The following is a 22,879-nucleotide window of genomic DNA, read 5'->3' as shown; positions in this document are numbered from 1 at the left end:
TACATTCCAGTTTCTGTGTTTCTATACTCGTAAATAAAATATTTGCACTATAGGTGTCATACTATTTAAATGAAGAGGCATAGCTTCAGAATGGACAAAAAACGGACATTTTAATTCACCTGCTAAATGTTGCTATGCTCGTCACTTTAATGTTAATTTTGCAAATGCAGTCCACAAGCAGGCGCAATATTTCTAACAGCATTTGAACCTCTCATTAATCCAACACTAGGGCGCCTCTGGGTGGCGCTACTGGGTCATTTTTTATGCCGGTGAGGGCGGTTGTGCTCTGGCCGGGCCGGGTAGGCTGCCAGCTGGGTGAATGTCGTGAACAGTCGCTGTGTTGGCTCCACTCTGGATGGAGGTGATAGTGTCGGAGGGGGCTTGTCTGAGTTGTTTCGGTGGAATAAAACTGCAAGAGATGAACTGAGGAATAACAAACTCGACAAACCAGGATGTAACTAACCGCAGACCAGAATGTCAAGTGGAACAAAAGAGACTTCTTGTTGTTATTCGCCTCCGTGCCCGAGTCTCCGTGGACTGAACTAACCAGCAGCTAAACCGGCTAACGTTAGCTGAGTTAACGCTGGATACATTGCGGGTATGGCTTGCTTTAAAAACTGTGTTTTAATTGCAATTTAAATGAACCGCGACACTGCTGATTTTAACAGTAAACAATACAGCAGGATGTCCTCTAGCGACAAAACATTGGCTCGAGTTGACAGGTTAACAAGCTAACTAGCTCCCGACTAGCTAAGCTTCAGGTCGCCTTGGTTAACGCTATAGCTACTAGTTAATGTTAGCAAGATAAAGCAGTAGCTAGCTACGTTTGTCAAGTTTCCCAGCTTTTCTTTCCTCTAGCGGTCTGTGAAACTAACATTATTAAATAGTTATCTATGTATCAACTGCTTTAAAATTATGAATTGGGTGAATAAAGACATGTGTACGAAATAACACTTAATTAGGTAGTAATATGACTTAACGTGTGCTAGCTTGGTTTCTTATACTAGTTTAGTAACACTGCTTCTGCTTTTGTTTTTCATCCCTTATACAGACACGCTGTATGAAGTGGACTCCCTTGACTGTTTACAGTTTCAAGCATCCTTTCTTGCTTGTCTGCTAAGTGGATCGCAATTGACATTTATTAACTAACTCGCCATGGCAGCAGTGGTGAGCTACTCTCCACCATGGTGGGTGAACCTGCTACACAGACTTCCACATTTCAACTTAAAGTTCGAGCAAACAAGCAGTGATTTCCAACCAGAGGACTGGACATATCAACAGGTAAAATGACCTCAATCCTGTTGTTTTTTTGCATCGTATCAAGTGACCCTAGAGGTTGGGATTCACAGGCAGCATATACATGCCTTAAGGGATGTTTACAACTAATGTTTCATTCATTATCAGTTTGACTCAAGTGTTCACCCTCAAGTCTAGTATGATAAGTGGGATATGATGGTGTACAGTACTTTCTCTAAGCCTGCAGCATTAAGTTTGAGATTAAAATTATGTGTTTCTCTCAGTGACCTGTTTGCACCTGTTCCTTCTCTTTATCTTTTGATCCATGTCACCATCTGTGTCTAGCTGTTATATCCATGTCTCGACCTTTTCCGGACACCAGCCAGCTGGCATTATATAGTCTGATCCAAGCCACCTAAGTTGACCTAGTCAGCCTCTCAACTATTGTTTTCTTTATGATATATGTCCTGATTCCAACTTCTCAAAGGTGAATATTTTCTGGTTTCTTTAGTCCTCTATGACAGTAAACTGAATATCTTTGGGTTATGGACATTTGAGGGTGTCACCTTGGACTTTAGGAAACAGTGGTTGACATTTTATAGACCAAACAACTAATTGATTAATCGAGAAAACAATCAACATTAATCGATAATGAAATATGCATATGATATATATACCATTGCTAAAAAAAACCCCACTCAGGTTAAAGAGGTTAAACCAGCAGCAGGGGTCCGGAAGGGGACCACACAGTCTGATGAACAGCATTGACTGGGGGAGGGGAGAACAGCATGGCATTTGATCACATGGTTAATATTTAAGAGAATCGCCCTAATGATATTTGATTTCCTTATTACAATGGTAGTTTGGGCGTGTGTGTAACACTCCCTTCATATGCCCTCATTTATGCTGATGCAATTAGTTTTTGTTACCCCTCAGTTGGTGGTTCTGATCCTCAGGATTCAGGGAAGTAGCTCAGTGAGTAGTCAGCTTGAAAATCTGAAATACAGGATACTTGCAACAGCATTAGTCAGCATATGACCATATGTCAGATGATAGGGTATACTTAAATTCTGTGGAAACATCTAATTCAATTGTCCATTCAGCTTTATCCAGTATCTGGTAATGTGAAGGGTTTTTTTTCCCATTTTATTATAATGCAACAGGCAAAATAAAGAGTTATACTCTATCACTTACAGGGTACATTCAACCACAAAACAATAACAATTGTCGTTAATTCATTTGTTTTATGCTGTTCCTTTTTGAAAATGCGTCTGTACCAAATATTCTGTGGCATTGTGGTTTTTAAAAGGCTGTGGGAGACTGGGTAATGAGCATGTAGCATTGTAGTTTCGGAGACAACTGAGGACAGAGAGAATCACAAGAAATAAAGGGTAGTTTTTAACACAGCTTGGCAGACGTAGGTGATTTTCGAGTGTTGTTTACAAGTTCGAAAATAAAAGCATTTCCCTTTTTTAAGTGGAAGTGTGATTCAGAAAATCCAGAAGTGAATCATGATTCGTTAGAAATGGATCAACATATGATGATGTGCTACAGCTGTTACAGACATCCATGTCTGAAAATGAAAGTTATCTCAAGTGTTTAAGTACACAGAGTCTGGTTTTGCTTTGACTCATTTACGTAGATGAGAGATATCACCTGTCAGGTTTCTTAAGTTGATAATGACTCATTTAGTGGAGAATGTGGGCCGTAGTTTAAACAAAATGAGGAGACACTGGATTCCATTTGCTGATAAAGTTCACCATTGTACCACCTCACAGCTGTTATTGTCTAGCTCTCTGAGGTATATTTGGGAGCCTTTTCCTGGTAAGACAGGAAAGGTTCATTGGCTGGATAATAATGGTTGCTGCTGTGTTGGTGCCCAGTATGTACACCCAGAAGTTCAATGTAAACAACATTAGTCTTAAAAGGAGGGGGGTATGCAGTGGACACAGAATGGTTGAATGAAACTGTTATGTACATTTTATTAGAATTCCCAACTAATCCATCTGTTTTGCACCTTTTTAATGCAGTAAGAGCAAAACAAAGTGGTCAACATCAGGCTAAACCATGATTATTTCCCCCCTGTGATGACAGGTTGTTGTCAATGCAGTGCACTCATTCAGGCTTCAGGGAAAACCTTGACCAGTTGGTGCTCACTATAGGACTATGTGATGATGATGGAACAGCAACTGCTGGATTTCTCTTGCACTCAGTGAGCCCTGTCTGTCTTAATTGTGCAGAGCAACATGCAAGAACCAAGTCATTTAATGGCATTTGTGTCTGAGCAGTCTGTTATTTGTTTTTATCACAGTAAATACTAAATATTGTCAGGACACACGACTAGTCTCACCAGATATTGTGGTTTAAGTACATGCTTTAAGTCTGCAATTTGTTCCAAGATTGAATTCAATCTTTGCCCTGAACAAGACAACAACCTTTGCATTCGGGTGTGTGATGCATTGTTGAAAAAACGGAACAAAAAGAGCAACCCTGCTTTTTTTTTTTTTTTTTTTGGAAGAATGGAAATTTTCCCTAGCGTTGAATCCTCAGGAGTATACAGTGAACACACATGCCCTCTGTCTGACCTACATAGGACATGCTGCTGTTGTCTGGGAGGTTTGACTATCACAGTTTTATCACTGTACTGCTGGCTTTGAAATTCTGCCAGTGTGTAAAGATGACTATTGTAACCTCTAGCGGATATCACCAATTTTGTGCATATAGATGACAAAGTGTACATAATGAAGAAGACAAATGTAAAAGTGGTTTTTAATATAATGTGCAGATAAGAAGACAACATGTTTGAATCTCATCGCTCTTCTTCAAGCATACTGTGTAGTGTTTCTCCGCAGGACTCTTTGGAAGGTCACTATCCCCGCCGTTATTGATGTGAAAGTGGTGTCAGCAATGAAGTTTCCATTAACCCTCTTCTTCTCCCCACCAGTCAATCCTGTTACTGGGAGGTTTGGCACTTGCCTGTCTGGCTCTGGACCTCTTGTTCCTGCTTTTCTATTCCATTTGGCTGTGCTGCCAGCGGAACAAAAGTGAAGACCAGCCCAACGCAGACTGCTGCTGCACAGCCTGGTGTGTTATCATCGCAACACTCGTCTGCAGGTAAGTGTAATTGTAAACCTTTACCGCATCCACAGTGGTCAAAATCAATAAATCTCCACGTTTGCAGAGCCTTGACAGTATCGCCGACTCCTCTATATATTTCTGCATTGAATAACCTGATTCAAATTTGGCAAATGACCACACTTCATCACACAAAATAGTCCAGAATCACTGTTAGCTCAGGTCAAATTTATTCACAACTCGAGGCATAAATTCTCAGCAGCAATCCAAAGAACTTTTATTACTGTAAATTGAACATCTAAGGCAGGACTTACACCCAGCCTGACAGCCTGAAAATGTTATTGCAAAGGTGAATGGATGAGTTATTAACTGCATCATAGTTTTTAAAGAAATCAGCTGCATGCTCATTACACTATCAGGTAATGTGCACAATTGCTGAGGGAAATGATACTTGAATGTGTGCACACTTTAAGCCCAAAGACCAGAGGAGTGACAGGATGTAGATATAGGCTACATGGGCTTCATTTTTATTTTTGATGTAGATATTTGAAGTGTGAGAACTTTACCATCTGGACAAAGCTTTATCTATCCTTGAGTACTGCATTTGTTTCCTGTTTTCCTCCCTCTGTTGATGGGCCACTGGAGAGCCATCATGGTTGATTCAGAGTAAGACAAAGAGCGTGGGGACCTGATGAGTACAAGAACTGCATTACAATCACTATATCTGTGTGTGTGTGTGCTTGTACCCACGCGCACATGCGTTATAGTGAAAGCAGGGAAAACGAAGTTTAGAGAGATGAGACATTTCTGTGCTTTTGTCTTGCTTTGCTTTTGTTCTTCGACAAAGAGTCCATGCTTGGCTCCACAAAGCACTGCACGACTGTTATGAGGATATTGGGATTATCTTGAATTTTTTTTCTTTGTTTTTTGTCAGCTGAATATTGAAAAAGCAGTAAAGAGTTTCCACAGGTTCACATGCCAGTAGGGAGGCTGGTTTTGTGTTTTTTTTTTTGGTGTGACACCGCTCCCGTTCACCTCTTTCTCACTGCAGAGTGTGAGAGGAAGAGATTAGCAGCCGTCCAGGAAGAGGGAGAACCCATTGATTCACTGAGTGCTGTTAGCCTGGTCTGACTTGGGTTGAAGTGATTCGTTTATCATCATCCCCACTTGATAAAATTCTCTCTGGCATAGGATGGGTGTTAGCACAAAGACCAACAGCTGCAACACAGGAAGAGATATCGGCACAGAAGCCTCTCTCTTCAAATTGCTTCCCAGAGTGCAGAAAGGGCGTTGATTTTTCTGTCACTGAAATACACATGACATACAAAGCAATATCACTGCCAGTAGCTTCTACTCTCTATCATACATCAAGATAGAATATCAGAAGTCGCGCACAACAAAATCGTCCCATTATTGAAAACGTTTCTTTAAGTTCATGCACCTATAGAAAATGTTGCCAGTGCAGTTGTCAGAACTGTTTTTCTGCAACCTGAGGCCTGTCTGTGCAAATGAGAGCCGATCCCCTGCCTCAGTACAGCCTTTGTCAGCCCTAGTGTGGGGTTTGGGGCATAGCTGGTCCATTCCTCCGTGTTTCCATGGTTCTGTATGGAGTCTTTCTATTGGAACTGAAAGGAGCCTGTTGACTGGGGTCTGAACCGACAGGGTTAATGTGGAGTTCACACGCCTCTCTCCCTGCCTCGCTATCTCCCTCGCTCGCTCTCTTCTCTGTCTCCTCTCTGTCTTTTTTAGCTAATCCCTCCTCCTCACCACCCTGTCTCCCCTCCCTTTCTTTTGTTTCCCCTCAGTGCTGGCATTGCTGTCGGTTTCTATGGGAACGGCGAGACTTGTGATGGAGTGAATCGACTGACGTATTCCCTGCGCCATGCTAACCGCACAATCACTGGCGTGCAGAAGCTGGTAAGGCTGAGAGCACAAATTACACCAACATATTTAATAATTCACAACCCTTCTGCCATGAGCATTCCCGGTTTCCCCCACCACAAAAGACGTGTAGTGAATTCCTTTTCCTCTCTGAACTCCATCGTGACCTTGTTTATGCCTGTGTTGTGTCTAGGTGGATGATAGTACATCCTCATTGAACCAGACGGTAGATGACAATCTGCAACAGCTTGAGGTCCAGTATGCGCAGCATGCGGACTACCTGTCCATCATCCAAAAGCTGCAGGGACAGCTGGACGAGCTGGTCAGACAGATGGTGGAGATTCCCTTCTGGGACAACACCAACATCTCCCTGGAGGAGCTGGCCGTCCAGATTGAGCTGTATGACTGGTACAGGTAAGACTGTAATAGTGGAGTCCAAGCATTATCATTCAAATCAACAGAGTAATACAAGAAAAATAAAACTCATATTTAATGCCTGTCTTGAGAGTAGTTTCTGGATCATCATCAACGCTTTATTTTCAGCAGTAAAAGTTTAACTGTCAACAATCTGAGACTGATGCAGCAGAGTTATGAGTGTCAGTGTGTGCTACATCCCTTTTTATTAAACTTTCAATGCAGACACACACCACATCACCATAATTTACATTGTTGTGAAAACTGTCACTCAACTCTTGAGTTCATATATTGTTGAAAAGGTTGAGAGTTAGTTGATCTTTTCCCGGGTGAGACGGGTGTTTTCAGAGGCTGCGTTTGTTTGATATGTGTCTGAATTAAAACCGGGAGTGAATCTAAAATAGGAAACAGAGGCGAGCACAGACAACAAGAAGGGAATCTGACTTATTCAGCATGTCATTAGGCAGCTGACTCACTAAGAATCTCAAACCTGCCTGAGTTTTTCCACTGTGTTAGAAGATGTCGAAGGCTGTGTTGTGGCATCCCTCTGGGCTGTATTGACTTTGCATACATATGTGCATAAAATTGTGAATATGCAAATTTGATCAGCACAGGGTTTCTCAAAATGGCTCGCTGTGTTTTCACGGAGTGTCCAGACTCCATGAGGCAGTTGCACAACATTGCAGTGACTAGTAAATTGTTTATATGATAGGAACTCTACTTTTTCTGTGTTTAGATTATTGAGCTTGCTGTTAAGATGGAGACGTTTTTCATTTAGAGTTACTATGCTGTGCTGCTCTTGGCCTTGTGTCGGTAAGGACATTTGTCTTCACAGGTGGCTGGGCTACATAGGCCTTCTACTGTTCGATGTCCTCATCTGCCTTCTGGTGCTGTTTGGCCTCATTCGCAACTCCAAGGGAACGCTTATAGGGTGAGTCTCATCACGAGATCATGTGCACAAGAGCACTTAAGGGAAAAACGACTCTGCCCTGGGAAATCATTTTAGGCGTCGTCACTGAACGAGTGGCAATTACTGTACATGAAAGCCCCCCCCAACTCATCAGGGCCACCTTGTCATTTTAGTTTAGTCAAGTTAAATTCATGCTCTATAAAATATCAGCCCAGTCACAATTCATTTAGCACAAGCATCACACCATCCTCAACATTTTGGTTATTACTAATGACACTTCATGACACACTTAATTCCACAGGTTTGCCCTTTATTTTTTATATTCAGTAGATTAGCTATAAAATGCTATTTGCACATAATGGGCTAAAAATAATACAGTAAAGTCTGCCAATGAAATTGCATGAACATTAATTTATCATATCATCTGTAGTCACACAATTAATTTGCACATAATAAGTTATACTATGTGCATAACTTAGTATGTAAGTTAACTGCAATGCTTGTGGTCAATTGCTTTATATTGTTTTCTTTATTAACAATGGTTAGTCTTGTACCTCTTATTTCTCTGCAGTGATTCAACCAGTCATTTCTTAAGCTTGTTTTTGTTTCTTTTACACCACACTTTCCCCATAGTGTTTCCAGCACATCAATATTTAGCAGCAGTTGTCTTTAATAATGTATATAATATGTAATCTGTTGTGGTGATGGGTCTGCTGAGCTCCTTCTGTAAAAGCTCTACCTCCTCCTCCTTCTGTTCTCTCTGTAGTTCAACCTTAACATGCACAATTTGAATACAGTGTTTGGAGGTGAGACTGGTGTCATACTTACAAAAAAACACTGGTCCGATGGGATGCATGACAAGGCTTGAAGCATACTAAAGACCAACTTCAGTATATCTCCCTCTGCTTTATATGAAAGTGGTAGTACGTGTGAATGGTCTTGCTCTTACACTGCCAGTTAAAAGTACTTCAACTTTACAACTCCTTTTTCCTTCCTCAGGGTGTGCTTGTTTGGTGTAGTGGCCCTGGTAATCAGCTGGGCCTCCCTGGGGCTTGAGTTGGCCGTCTCTGCGGTAAGTCTCTCAGTCAGAGCATGATCCTGTTTTCCAGGTAGAGCCTCACAGTTCATTGCCTATAATTGGATAACCCAATTTTTGTGTCCACAACCACGGACTGCAGAGTTTGGCCTCGGACGGGTATTTTATTTCTCTTAATCAGTGCAGTAAAAAAAAGTTAAGATGTTGATCAAATGTGACAAGTAACAAGAAAAACAGAAACACCTGTATGATGCAATTCAAGGCAATAACCTTTCAACAAATACTACCTTAATTAAAGATTTGTTAAAACTACTGCATTAGTTGAGATAATAAGTAGATGTTTCACAAATGCTGTATTTGATACAGAATTGTTGCATTACAATTAAAAGATTTCTTTACTTTTCTTGTCACTCAGTGTTTTCTAGAAATCCTGAAGATTAATGATGGTGATTAAAACATGTGATCACAAACAATAATTAGGATTAGCACTGTAGCCATAATATCGCAGCCCTTGTTCACAAAAGACTAAAGCAGCAAATTTGGCTGCTTTATGGAGAACAAAACTACTTTAAACCAGAATATCAGAATAAAACTCATCAAAAAATGATTAAGATCAGTTGAAAAATGTCAAATGTAAATCTATATTTAAGCAATTGAAATATCAGTGCGGAGGATTTCCTCCACTGCAGATGAATCAGACTGTCGACACCTCAATGTGCTGGATGCAGTTTATGTGATCGCTCTCAGCTGAGACTCAATCTGTCACATTGTAAAAGTGTTTTTTAAAGCTGCGATCAGTTACTCACATGTTCCATTAAAGATGACGGCACATTTAAAGTCGTGAAGCTGTTAGCATGCAGAGAAAATGTCACCACAACTGTCTTTGTCATTGTCTTTTTTTTTGTTTTGTTTTTTTCCAGACCTCCAGTGACTTCTGTGTTGCCCCTGACACATATGTCACCAAAGTGGCAGACCAGTACGGAGTCATCAATCAAGGTATGCCTCACATATATCAAGTGTCATTCATATATACTGAGACTACAATGTTGTTATGAGCTTTGTGTTCGCTCGGTCGGGCCCTTTAAAACGGTGAATATTAGTCATCTCTAAGTAGATAGGGCACATTAGGCTGAATTGTTAAATCTCCTCCCCATGGCCCATAAAAAGCCTCTAAAAATTACTGCCACATCTGCAACGGTGTCAAAGGGCAATAGGCTGCCTATTTAAGCAGTGCAGAAGCCGCTAACGTGTCTCATTTTGGTAATTGCCCAATCTGTCCCATGATGGGATGCGTGTAAAAGAAGAAATTATATTGCCTCTGGTCTTTGTGTGTGTGTGAGTGTGTGTGTGAGTGAGTGTACGAGGGAGATAAGAGCAGTGGAGGAGAGGATCAGAGACACAATATAATTTCTGCATCCCTCCTCAGTCCTTAAGAAAAAGATGATATGATGCTTGGAGGAAAAAGAAAAAAAAACACAAAGTACTCCTGCTTACTTGATAGCTTTTTTTTTTAATATCAGTGTCCAGTTTTTTCCACTCCCTTCCTGATAATATGCTGATTGCTGAAATACACAAACCGAGCTTTCGGGCCAGTTCAAAGCAGAAATCAAAGTATCAGCTATAAATGTCGTGTGATGTTCGGTTCATCTGAAGCTCGAGCACCAACTTACTTTATTCACTGGACTGTATTATGCTGCAGATATGAAGCTTTTTGCCTCAGGGCTGATTCATGCAGTATGGGGGTTTGCCGTTCTATTTTTATAGTCTTGTAACACATGTTAACTGTTCAGCAGTTACAAGAAATCGTTTTCATTTTGAAGAAGGCATTAAGCACTTTGATATTACGGTAACAGCGCAAATTAATATAAAACGTAGCACATGATTAAGGTTACTTTTACCTACATCAGCCTTGGAGAAGGTAAAATCTTACTCGGTATATTTTTTGCTGCTCTGCCTGCTTGAAAATCCAAATCTCTGGATAGAAGACAGAAGTGTGTTATTACTACAGTAGATTTATTGCTTTCTTTCCCTGGTTTGCTGTTGATATTTTTAGATGTTTTCTTGCATGTGCATCATTTCAACAGCCTTCGTTGTTTTTGTTTTTCATTCCTCTGCTTTCTCGTCATTTCACAATTATGTCTCTGACAGTTGGTCTCAATACGAACAGAGAATGAGGGTTAATCTGTGTAGTTTGTCATGTTGCAGACAGTATTTCTCTGTTTCTCTGATAGTTTAATTTATAGAATACTTCATCAATAAAAAGCAGCAGTGACAGCAATGAGCTACATCTTTTGATAGAGATGCATATCATCCAGAAATTAAAAATTCACTGTTTTTGTAATTAATTTGTAAACCTGAATAACCTTATAAAGGCTTAAAACAACATAAGCAATACTTGGTCTTTCTCTAGAACACATGTTGTCCAGTTTGATTGGCATTTCCTAATGCTGGGAAAACTTCTTATAACAAAATACTCAGGAAGTCTTTGAGAAAGCTCCAGGGACTTGAACTAAATTTGTATTGACTTTCTTACACTGCCAAAGTCTTAAACCTGGTGGGATGAGCTGGTGGGCGATCAAGCCGTGGTTTACTGATAATCAATCTGTTGGTAGAACAGAACAATAACTCTGGTCTTGTCCAAGTTATTGTAACATAAGTTTCACTCTTTGTCACTGAAATGTGGGAAGAACAAATGGAAGAGTGGCAAAAGTAACAATAGAATCATACAAAGTTGTTTCCTGAAATGTATATTTGTTTGATCATTATTAGCCATAAATGTGTCTTCTTTCAACCCGCTGTACATTGGCAGCAAGATTAAATTCTGTATCTGATACTAAGTGAAACCAAGCCCAGCCCTGTGATGAGGCATCTATAGCTCCATCCAAACCAAGTCAGACTTCAGGAAATCTGCTGCCCCTGATATTTATGTGTGTGGGTGTATATGTGAGGGCTGGATCGACAGAGACTTGCTAGATATGCACTCTACACCGGAAATTCTGTCCGCATTAGTTTGCTCAACTGTGTGGGAAGAAGCTCCTGACACAGCAGTGTGTCCGCACGTCACTCACACCATGTGTAAAGTAGTCGGCGGTGTTCTCGCAGCTTGTATTTGTGGACATTACTGTAGCTTCTGAGTCATACCATCACATATTAAGGATTTCTCATCGACTCCCACTCATACCATGAAGTGGAAAAAGGAACCGGAGTAGGAAGAAGTGGCATGAGAAAGTCCAAAACCTTAATTACAAGCTGCTCGGGTTCGTGGTGTGCTGTGAACAGCATACAAGTTTGGTCATGTTGTAATTAACAATACCTCGAGATGATGCAACCACTCTTTGTGCTGTTTTTCAGGAGGTTCTGTGCAGTAAGAAGGGTTATACCTAAGCTTCTCACTCGCTTAATTGTGGCTGTGTCTAGGGGGAAAAAATACATTCATTTATGCTATTACAGCACGTGTGAACTTTATGCTTTTGGAACATTTCACTGCAGAGCTCAGGATTAGCTCAGCAGGTGCAAAGTAGCAGGCAAACTCTAATAGGGCAGCAGGGAACGCAACCAGACAGAGCTAGAAAATAATAAATGGTTATGTATCGGCCTCTTTCTTAGAACAAAATAGTGGTAGCCGAAACCCAACTCAACCTGAAACAAGAGATACCAGCATTATGAGATTAGCTCTCGAACTGTATGACTGAATGAACTTGGAATGAAATACAGCTGTTGATTGCAGAGTGTTGCATTGTTGAGGTCTACTGGTGCACTGTGCTCACTGTGGTCTGAAAAAAAAAATGCTGTGTACAAAGCTCTGACTGCTCTCCCCCCCCACGCAGTTTATCCAAGTTGAGAAATAGTGAGTTACTGGGACATCGGGGTCATTTGTTTGAAATGTCATAGCATCTGGGTTTCAGGATCCACATTTCCTCCGCACCACAAGATTCATGTTTTCTGAGATCGGCTGTCATTTTTGTGAGCTTCATTCATAGTGAAAAGAGCTGAAACCATTAGTCAATTAATCAGTTAGTTGATGAACAGAAAATTTTGATAGTAACTGATTAATTGTGTCATTTTTTTTAAGCAGAAAGCCTAAAATTAATTTGTTCCAACCTGTCAAATGTAAGGATTTGCTGCTTTTCTTTGTATTATATGATATTAAGTTGAATTTCTTTGATTTTTGGGCTATTAGTCAGACAAAACAAGCTTTTTGAAGATCTTATCTTGGGCTCTGAGAAAATGTGATTTCATTTTTTTTCACTTTTTTTGACATTTCATAAACTAAACAATTAATAACCCTCAAATCGGTGGTGAAAATAATTGTTTTAATTGAATTTATATGTCTCTGCTAACATATTCCGTTCTGTTCCCACTGTCCTCTTTACTCACAGATATCCTGCAGTACTACCTTAGTTGCAATTTGGAACAAACCAACCCCTTCCAGCAGGTTTGTTGCATATGAAACTAAATTTGGTTTTGCATGTTTTGAGTTTTTAATTTGTCAAATCAAACCATCCAACCCTCAAGACAAATACATGTAAACTGCCTGGCCGTTAGCTTAGAAGCTCAACATTCATGTAATGCTGATAATACTCAAATTCCAGCAGACACGATGTTATAAACATATTTTCTGCATGATGTATGTCCTTCTGATTGGCGAGCAGCATAACTGGGCACAATGAGTCACTCCCATTGCCTCAAAGAAGGATTTTTTTTTCCATGCAAAAGTACAATACTTCCCATTCAACCAGCAGGAAAACTGATGCACAGCAGCTCTTCCTGTTGTCTGTACTGATAGCATTTGCTCGCTTCAAAGGATGTTACAATGAAGTGGAAACTCAATTTGCTGTGAATCTATAGTTAACCTTAATGGTCTACCTACATTTTGCCTTCCAAACTACATAAATAAATCAAAACTATTGAGGGTTTCTCAAGTCCAGGCATCTATTGTTAGTACAGCTGTAAAGAAGCTATATATAGATACAGTATATACAATATGTAAGGCTTTCAGCTCACATCTGTAAACTGTCAGCGTGCTTCCACCACCTACAAAGGGAGACAGCAACCGAAGGCTCTTGGTTATGATTGTTTTGAAATACTGTTGAGATGTTCTGGTGCTGCTACAGTATTTATACTTTTTATTTCAGAAGCTTTCCGGCAGCCACAAAGCATTAGTGGAGATGCAGGACGACGTGTCCGAACTGCTGCGCTCTGCCACCAGAGAGTATAAGCAAACTAAGGTATGTCTCCAACCCCCGTGTCGATACAGTCTTCCCTGTAAAATGCCACATTACAGGTTAGCCGTTACCATACACACTTACCCACCAGGCCGCAAGCTGTCCTGTGCTATTGTACCATTTGTGATGACAGAATATCCCAGTGAATGGGACCAAACGACTGACCTGCAGAGAAGTGAAGTGCACCTGTCCCACATAAAGATCTGCTGACGGCCCACCTGGGACCTGCATTATGTCCATTTTGCTGCATTAGGCTTTCACTGGCCCTTGTCAATACAACACTGCGGTATTGTCCAGTGCTGGTCCTTACACTGTGTTGACTGAGGCACAAATGAGAGCTGACACTGGGAATAGAGAGAGGCATATTTGACTTCACATACCCACACAGAGAAATGTGCTGAGGTCGTGGAAACATTTATATCAGGCAATCAGACACATTTTCCGCTGGAACCATAATGAGAACAGAAGGAAGAAGGGAGACAGTCCATTAAAATGTATCATACATTAAAATCTGCCTTTTCAGCTCAAGCTGCTGTGCGGCGTTGCATATTGATGAAAGACACATCCTAGATAAATGCGCGTTGAGTGGATAATCTGCGTCTTAATCACTATCAGAAAAAAAAAAAACGTGGCTCACTTTTTATTTGCTTTCTTTTATGTCATTCTTGACTTCTTACATCCCCCAGGTGCCAAAGTTAAGCCTCTTTCAACAGGTCTAATATACTGTTTTTCCTCATTCATTTCCAGGGAACTTTGGAGGAGATCCAGGGGATACTGAACACCACTGAGATCAGCCTACATCAGCTCACCGCCCTGGTGGACTGTCGCAGCCTGCACATGGTGAGCTGGGACAAGAGGACTTACAAAACCAAGACATTCTCACTGTAGCGTTGCTCCACGTCTCTTACAAAAAGCGCCTGGGGACTGATCTATTGTGACATCTATGTAGCGCAGCTTAGTTGTATAAAAGCAACCCTTCTTTTATGCTCATGCAGCTGACTACACCTGTCATTATAAATAACATTTGCTTTCCTGTATGTGAGTTCTTGTCCGACTGATGCTGGCTATGTACCATTTATGAAGCTGGCTGAATGACGAGTACTTGGCAGCCTCTATGCTTTGGAGGATTGTCCCTCGGTGGCGTCCAAATTCCAAGTGCACATGTGCAACTCTTGTTCCCTTTCTGCTCTTCCTTCACTCTCAAGCAGCTACCCTGTTACCATGCCAAAGCCTTATTATTTCATGAAAATTAAAGTATCTTCAGTAGAATACGCAATGTGTGTGTCAGCCCTGTGCAGTGTTTTTTACAGAACAGAGATTCTCAGTCATGATAATGTAGAGTGTAGTGCTTCTTTTCAAACGCTAGGTAAAAACGCAGCGCTTTTTCTTCTAGTAGGCCAACTGTGAGCTCATTGGTTTGACCTAGTTTAAATGAGAAATCAAAGCGGATGCATTTAAAGACCCTTTTAGAATCCACATACTGAAACTCAAGCAACTCTAGCATTTTACTACCTCTTGTTTTGCTTTTTCCTCCTTGTGTTTTCTTAAAATGCTTTAGACGTCTCTATAGCTGTTTATACCTGCTATAATAAAACTGGTGCATCTCTCTTTTTTATTTTTTTTCTTGCAGGACTACGTCCAGGCCATGACAGGACTGTGTTATGATGGACTGGAAGGCCTCATCTACCTCGTGCTCTTCTCCTTCGTCACTGCTCTCATGTTTAGCTCGATCATCTGCAGTGTGCCTCACACCTGGCATAAAAAGAGGTAAGACTTCTAACTTCCCACATTCATCCAGAAACTCTCACCACAATGCACAGGAAGCAGCGCAAAAGCTTTTAAGCAGAGTTTGTTTGCTGGGACTGTGTATACAGTGAGAAATAGTTTAAGAGGATAAGCCTATCAATTAATTATGGGTTTACAGCATTTTTTCACCACTTCAGCTTTTGTTTTTACATGGCATGGGAATGAAGCAGGCAAAGTAAGTCAGTATAAATCTGCACAGATAAGGAAACATGATTATGTTTGTGTAAAAATTTGTGTTTGTTTGCTGTTCAAGGTTGGCTCTGTTTACCTCTGGGACATGTCCAGAATGCTCCAGCTGCTTCCTCTAATAGATTACTTCCCCTTATCCCGAGTAATTGCACAGAGTTGGCCTAAATCTATCATAACCACCGCGTGAGCCGGTGTCATTTTCTGCAGCAGAGGGGGTGAAATTATTCTAATTTCTTTTGTCCTATCAGCAGCAGACAAGGTTTTGCAGGATCGCTACAAGGAAAGTGGTTTCCCAGGCACAGCTCAGCTGCACCACATAATTAACTGATCCCTCCTAACCATTGGGGGGCATGTTCATCAGTTTGATCTCAGCTGGAGCTTCCTGTTATAAAGCAAAGGCTTACACGCTAGCAGACTGTTTTCCTCAGTGGTTCCTGCTAAGCTTGTTTTGTTTTAATGTTGTAATGATGCGTGCACACTAATTCCTTTCACCCCATCCGGAATTATAGCTTGAAATGGCAGATTATTATGAGGATTTAGATTTTATATTAAATGTGAGAGTATTATCAGTGTAGTTAATATGTCACCTTTTTCTCTGATATGCAGATGTAAGTAAACGTGATGTGAGATGTACTAAATGTAAGTCAAGGGTTAGATATGCAAGTAGAAACCTGTGGGATGAACACTAGAGGGAGACAGGCTCCATGATGTCATTGCTGCTGTGTTTAGTCAGACCTTGTCCAGTGCATTAGTGTTATCTTATATACACTATTGTGCTTCATTGTCTGAAAAGAAACAAGTGGAGTCACACTATTTCTGCAAAAGTAGGCGACTGCTTTAATTTGACAATTTATTGTTATCATGTAAATTGAGGGTTTTACATTTTCTTGTAGAAGCTGAACCAGATACATGAGACTATTTTTACAGTCTTTGTTCAGTTCCATTAAGGTCAGAGGAAAACTGCATTGTCTGTGCTTTAAACAGCGGAGAATTCATCGTGTTTTCCTGTCCCTCGGGCAGTGATGAAATTGAATCAAAACGTGACTGAGAATGAACACAATGTGACCACGTGGCACCTCCTTTTGTCATCGGTTAGATGGCACAAGGGGTCCCTCTGGTGGCGGTTTGACAGCGTGGTGTTGTATTATTTTGCAGGAACGAGGAGGACAGCGAGGACGAGTCTCTGAGCCACGGGGGAAGGCAAAACCCCGACAACCTGTACCGCGTTCACATGCCCAGTCTGTACAGCTGTGGCAGCAGCTACGGCAGCGAGACCTCCATCCCCGCTGCCGCCCACACCGTCAGCAACGCACCTGTGACAGAGTACATGTGAGTCGCCACTTCCCTAAACTACTCTGAATCTCGGTGCAAAGTAGAAAACCCGTGTTCTCCTCAGTGTGGCTGATATTAGATATCTCATGTACTCGAGTCAGTTTATACGTCCCCAGAGAGGAATTCAGCTCTCCTATAGAAAGTCATGCCTTGGCCGGCAGAGATGCAGCTGTTGCTCTCCAGCTGTGATGCTTGTGAAACCCAAAGCTCTCTGCTTCATGAGTGAAGCTCAGTGTTAGGGGAAACCGGAAGGGGGAGTGAATCACCCCTCTAAACTCCATAAAGAGCGGAAGGCGCTTGGTATGCTGCAAACTGACTTTGCGAGTTTCATATATGCAATATTTTGTTTCACATCTACAAAGCACTATGTCGAGTTTTTTTTTTCAGTTCTTTGCTTGTTATACCTGATTTACTGTGTGTTTTTAATTCTGCAGGGCTCAGAATGCCAACTTCCAAAACTCTCGCTGCGAAAACACGCCTCTGATAGGACGAGAGTCTCCTCCCCCCTCGGTAAGTGGAAACATAAGAACTGTAAGAACCGTAGAAACACCTCCAGGTCATTTGGCAGCCTTTTATGAGGGACTGATTCTATCAACATAGTACCCTGGTCTCAATATCATCGGACCCATTTTAATATATGGCATTTTTTAACTCAAGCTCTTGTTTCTGTGAGCGTCCACCCTGCCAGTGACACTGTACTTAACCTTTTTGATGAAGAACAATTAACCTGCACGGATCAGTAAACAAATTGTCACATGACATCATTTATATCTTTGATGGCAGTGTTTTCTGTCCTTATTTGATAAAAGTTGCGATGTTAGCGTATGTATCACAAGCCAACCTCACTCATTCCCTCCTGCCCCCCCCTCCCCCCTCCGTTGGCCTGAACCTCCACCAGAGATCCTGCCCTCCCTGGTGTCCGTGTGTCTGCCTGGACCTAGACGCTGCTTTGTGTATCTTCTCTATACTCTCTTCTTGTCGTTTTTTTTTTCCTGCGAATCCATACAGTTGTATTTGACTGCCGCGGACAGTAACAGCGGTCTCAGCTGGCAGTTAAAGCCTTCGGAGAGTTCAAGATCGTTTTGGTAACCTCATCTGCTATGCTAACAGGTACAAAACATGCCCGCCTCCTCCACCCCCGCTGGCCTGTTCCTCCTCTGTACCACTTCCCAAAACCCAGTTCTATTCACCCTTTATTCAGGTCCCACCATGAGCTGCTGGACCTCCCCCCCCTCCCCACCACCACTCCCCTCTTCTGTCCTGACTCTTGCTAAGTGTCCCACCTGGTGTCCCACCTGATGTTTGTTTCCTGTGGCCCCGGGCTGCATGTCCCCCTACCCCTCTGCACCACAGATGTATTGGGAGGAACATGTGAAGCTGTAACTCTGCCCTGAGGCTCACTGTGACCTATGAGTCAGCGACAAGTCAACGTCAAATTAAGAAGCCGTTTAACTGTTTCACCGATCATGTGGATTTTCTTTGTCTTGATTCTTGGGTTCGAGGGTGAACGAATATGAGTTAAAACCATTTATATTACACTTTAAAACCACAACAGGGAAGCAACAGCACCACTTTTTCTGTATGTCTCTGAATATGTTTAATTGTCATGTTGGAAGTTTAATACAGGAAGTAGCTGATGTTAATTTTCTTGAATATTTTCAGCTGGCGTTTTTTATTTCCTTATATTCTCCCTACTGTCACTATGTGGTGGTTTTACTATAAAAATAGTCGGTAAACACACACCAATTTAACAAATATTACATAGGTATACTACACAGAATAAGAAAGTAGTGCAGATAAATATCATACAATATGATACATCTTTCCTCTTAACATCCAAGGTAAGTCGTGTCGTTTCTTGGAGCCGATATCGGTGCCGATGCTCAGCTTTCACATCCTCAACAGGCTGTCCAAATGGCTCTGAAGGGAAAAGCAACAGTGTTTTCACATGAGTTTGAAATGCAGCCTTCCTTGTGCTTGTATCGCCTGTATTTTTTTTATTTTTAAAAAAAAGCATGGGTGCATCATAAATGTTTACGAATGATTGGCCCCGCCGATGTGCACGCAGGTTAAAAAAAAAAAAAAAAAAACTTCCTCTAAAATTAGTGTATATTTCTACAATTCCTCTGATGTCCTCATCCTCTGTAGCTGTTTTTGTGATCTTCTTTCTGTATATTTGAATTATTTAAGGTCCCTTTAGATTCCAGCACTGCGGAGTAACTAGTTTGAAAGGTAATCTGTGTAGAATTTACTCAGTAGCGATTTGTGATGCATGTATATTTTTATGTTTCTCCACTGCTGCTTTCGATGAATTATTTAACGAAAGGGTTTTTTCTTCCTGCTCTGCAAAGCACTGGGTCCAAAAGACAAAACTGAGCCTCTGAAACTGTTTGCAGTTCCAGCAGATAAAAATCTTTGAAATCTGCATCTTTCAATCAAGTCATATAATAAAGAGAAAATCCTACATGGACTGTGTTTTTAAACTATCTTATAAAAGTGATACAGGCTAATCGTAATTAACTAATAAAGCAGCATTTTCTGTTTTCGTCCACAGTACACCTCCAGCATGCGGGCAAAGTACTTGGCCAACAGCCGACCAGATCCCAACAACCCTCCAGCGCACTAGACGACACTGGACTCGTCCCGTCTGCAGCACTGACGTCTCCGAAGTCATTCAGTCAGTCCTTTTTTTCCTCTCATCGATGATTTTTTTTTTCTATTCACACGCTCCACCGTCTGCTTCCCCGCACCATTAACTGTCTCTCTCGACTCCATATGGAAAAACCAAATGTGCTTTTGCTGGTTGTTTGAAACAGAACTGAAGGAAATCCTGCAGAAACTCATCTCACGAACCAGAAAGTGGAAGTTTTTTTAGTCTCTCGTAGCTTTGTTTTCCGATATCTACATTCTCCGGCTGATGTTTACCGTCGCAAGAAGCGTCATCGTCGCTGGGAATTCGATTCTGACGGAGCCCAGACTTACATACACTCCAGTTTGTTTGTTTTTTTTCCATTTGTCTACACATTAACATTCATGGTGTCACACCTAACAAGGCATTGCGGTGTTGAGGGCTCTGGGAGTGCTCATAGACAATAACACTGATTACTACTGGTTGTTGTTTTGTAAAGTACTGTACTGAGAGAAACGCCTTACACATGAACATGGGAGGAAGGTATCTACTGTTTTCTTTCCCACCTGAAGTGTAGACATCCTTTTCTCACAGAATTACACTCAACACAGATCATCATCATAGTATAGAGTCATTGTACAGTGCAACATCTCAGCTCCTCAGGTCAGTTTTCTGCTTGTGGAACTTGATGCAGATCTTAATTTCAACCAGTAAGATTTGCATTTTCCTCCAGGTAATGTTGACATACTGTATATCACACGTGCACAACACATTAATACTATTTTTTACATCGGCTTGTTGTTGGATTTTGTCTTAAATCTGATGTGTGGGACCAGTCATCCTGCAGTATTGCATGTCTTACAGTTCCGAAATCTGAAAACTTGTTATTTCCTGTGGCATTTTTTTTTTTTTTTTTTTAAATACATAGATGAGCCACTATTCCACAGCAGTGACTGTAACAGATTTTGAACCGCAGAGTGCTGCGAAGCTGTGAACTTGATTCTGGCACATGCTCTCAGAGGATTTGATAAGGACAAAGATGAGCTGCACGATGGCGATGCAGCTGTCTTGACAAGAGGAGTCTCAGCGGGATGACGACGTTCATCAAAAAAAAAAAAATTGAAGCGTAATGAGAGATTTTTATACTACTGGAAGCAGAAACTTTTTTTTTTTTTTAAACAGCTCCATGCAGCCGATGGTGAATCACAGGAGGAGTCTTGTGCAACGTTACTCCAGACTTTTTAAGATGATTTGCAGCTCCCTCCTCACCACACTGCTTGTTATTCTCTCCATGTTCCTGCTCAGTCGTAAAGCCTCACCTCCCCCCCTAACAGAACTAGGAACTGTCCACACACATCCTCGAGTCTGCACGGCAATGATTTTTTTTTTTTTTCTTCTCTCGACCAAACGCGACACTTTAGAGTTAGAAAAATCCTCCCACTGATTATCCCAAAAGATGTCTTAATGCAAGTTTATGTGATTTTTAAAATACGCATATCACAATTCGTAGGAGAATTTCAAAGAGAAACCTTATGCATCGGCAATGCAGTGTCTCACAAATGTGTTTTAGCATTTATAACAAAAAAAACAAAACAAAAAAAACAAATAGATAACGGTGAGTGGATGCTGTGAAGGGATTGCGATTAGCCTGATTAGCCTCTGCTCTCTTATCATCTGTCGGGCTCCTTTTCCCGTTGAAGCATGACGATCCTTCATACGTGGAGTGAGATGTTTGTACTACTGCTGCCGCTTCAACTCGCTTCTCTTAGATGTGCATCGTGATCAGTACAAGAGGTGTGTGTGTGTGTGTGTGCGTGTGTGTGTGTGTGTGTGTGTGTGTTTGAGACTGTGCCAACAAGTGAAGCACAAACTTTTTACTATCTGAATATCTTTTTAAATGTCTTTTACTTTTAGGCCTGTTTTGTAAAGTTGACAGCTCCTGGTTGCCTGTGCAATCAAATGAGAAAATGAGCCTGACTTTTTTTTTTTTTTTTTTTTCCAAATCATTTACGCTCTGTAAAACATTACACTGATGCAATCTCTCTGTTTTTGGGGTAGTAGTCATATTCTCTTTGTTGTTTGTTACGCAAAAGGCTGTTGTACAGATTTCAAACATTTTTAAAATGAAGAAAAAAAAAGTCGCTAAAAATTGACATTAACTTTTTTAAAATTCATTTTAAGCTTATTTCACATTTTTAAACTCTTTTTTTTTTTCTATTTGATTTGCTTGTAGTTTTTTTTCTTTCATTTTAGAATCTGTAGCAAGCACAGATGTGAACATGTGTTGCTTCATTAATGTGAATATGGTAAATAGATTTAAATTTTTCTTTGAGTTTTTTTTTTTGTTTTGTTTTGTTTTTTTGAAAAAAAATCTCTCTGTAGATGTAATCAGTTTATTTTATACATCATTTTTTGCTATCTCTTAAAATGTGTACATGTAAAACCTGTGGTTATATTGAGCTTGAATGCTGTGTTTTAAAATTAAACCTTAACTGTACATCAGCAGATTGTTTGATTTATTGATTTCAGATTATTGGGTAAATCTATCCTGACCAGGAACAGACACTAGGTAGCAGCATAACATTGCTGCCTTCCACTGCCGGCTTGGTTGTTCCCATAATTTACTGAAGAGGCATGTGTCATTTTTTTTCTACTAAACAGTAGTTGGGGAAGTATATCGTAGTTTAATGCTGCTCAGGGGATTTGAATGTCGCCTTAGCAGCGTTTCCGTGAGAAAGAATGGATGTATGTTGGTGTTTATTTCTGTTGCAGTGCAGTGACAGACCTCAGACTTGGACAGAGATCAGCTTGAGAGGAAAAAAGGCTATCTTGTGTGTCTGACCTCTCCGGGCCGACAGCAGGCGAGAGGTCAGTGTCAACACCGGGCCACCAGTCCGGTTTTGTCAGCTTCCTTCATACCGCCGGCCAGCTGCTGCTGCTGTTGCTGCTGCCCCAAACACCTCCTCCTCATGTGGAAGGTTGGGGTGTTGAAATGGATTATGAAAGAAAGAGAGGGAATGGATTTTACAATGTCAGATTCAGTTCAAATATGCACTGTTAAAAAGGTTTTTAGGCAATCAAAAATACAAATTTTGGCAGGAAATGCAATGCTTTTTTTTCTGATCTTTTGAGTTATTTTCTGTCTC

General features: G+C 41.0%; 1 protein-coding gene across 3 annotated transcripts; it reads left to right on the top strand.

Annotated features, from left to right (window-relative positions):
• The first annotated feature begins 262 nt into the window (after window positions 1–262).
• ttyh3a (tweety family member 3a) lies at window positions 263–22,235 on the top strand. Of its 3 annotated transcripts, XM_067615452.1 has the most exons (16): window positions 263–598; window positions 1,052–1,281; window positions 4,181–4,350; window positions 6,117–6,228; window positions 6,386–6,606; window positions 7,442–7,537; window positions 8,516–8,588; window positions 9,473–9,548; window positions 12,932–12,987; window positions 13,688–13,780; window positions 14,525–14,617; window positions 15,408–15,544; window positions 16,928–17,101; window positions 17,539–17,614; window positions 18,113–18,214; window positions 18,306–19,652. In XM_067615452.1, the coding sequence occupies exons 2-15, from the start codon at window positions 1,156–1,158 to the stop codon at window positions 18,191–18,193; spliced, it is 1,584 nt and encodes a 527-aa protein (XP_067471553.1). In that variant the 5' UTR covers window positions 263–598; window positions 1,052–1,155; the 3' UTR covers window positions 18,194–18,214; window positions 18,306–19,652. The 3 variants fall into 3 exon arrangements, with proteins under 3 accessions (XP_067471553.1, XP_067471552.1, XP_067471554.1); XM_067615451.1 differs by having other exon boundaries at window positions 18,113–19,652; XM_067615453.1 differs by lacking the exons at window positions 18,113–18,214; window positions 18,306–19,652 and adding an exon at window positions 19,659–22,235 and having other exon boundaries at window positions 265–598.
• Window positions 22,236–22,879: the final 644 nt, after the last annotated feature.

Source organism: Thunnus thynnus, chromosome 17, assembly GCF_963924715.1.
Source record: "Thunnus thynnus chromosome 17, fThuThy2.1, whole genome shotgun sequence".
NCBI classification, from domain to species: domain Eukaryota; kingdom Metazoa; phylum Chordata; class Actinopteri; order Scombriformes; family Scombridae; genus Thunnus; species Thunnus thynnus.
This window is presented reverse-complemented; position numbering and strand designations above follow the sequence as displayed.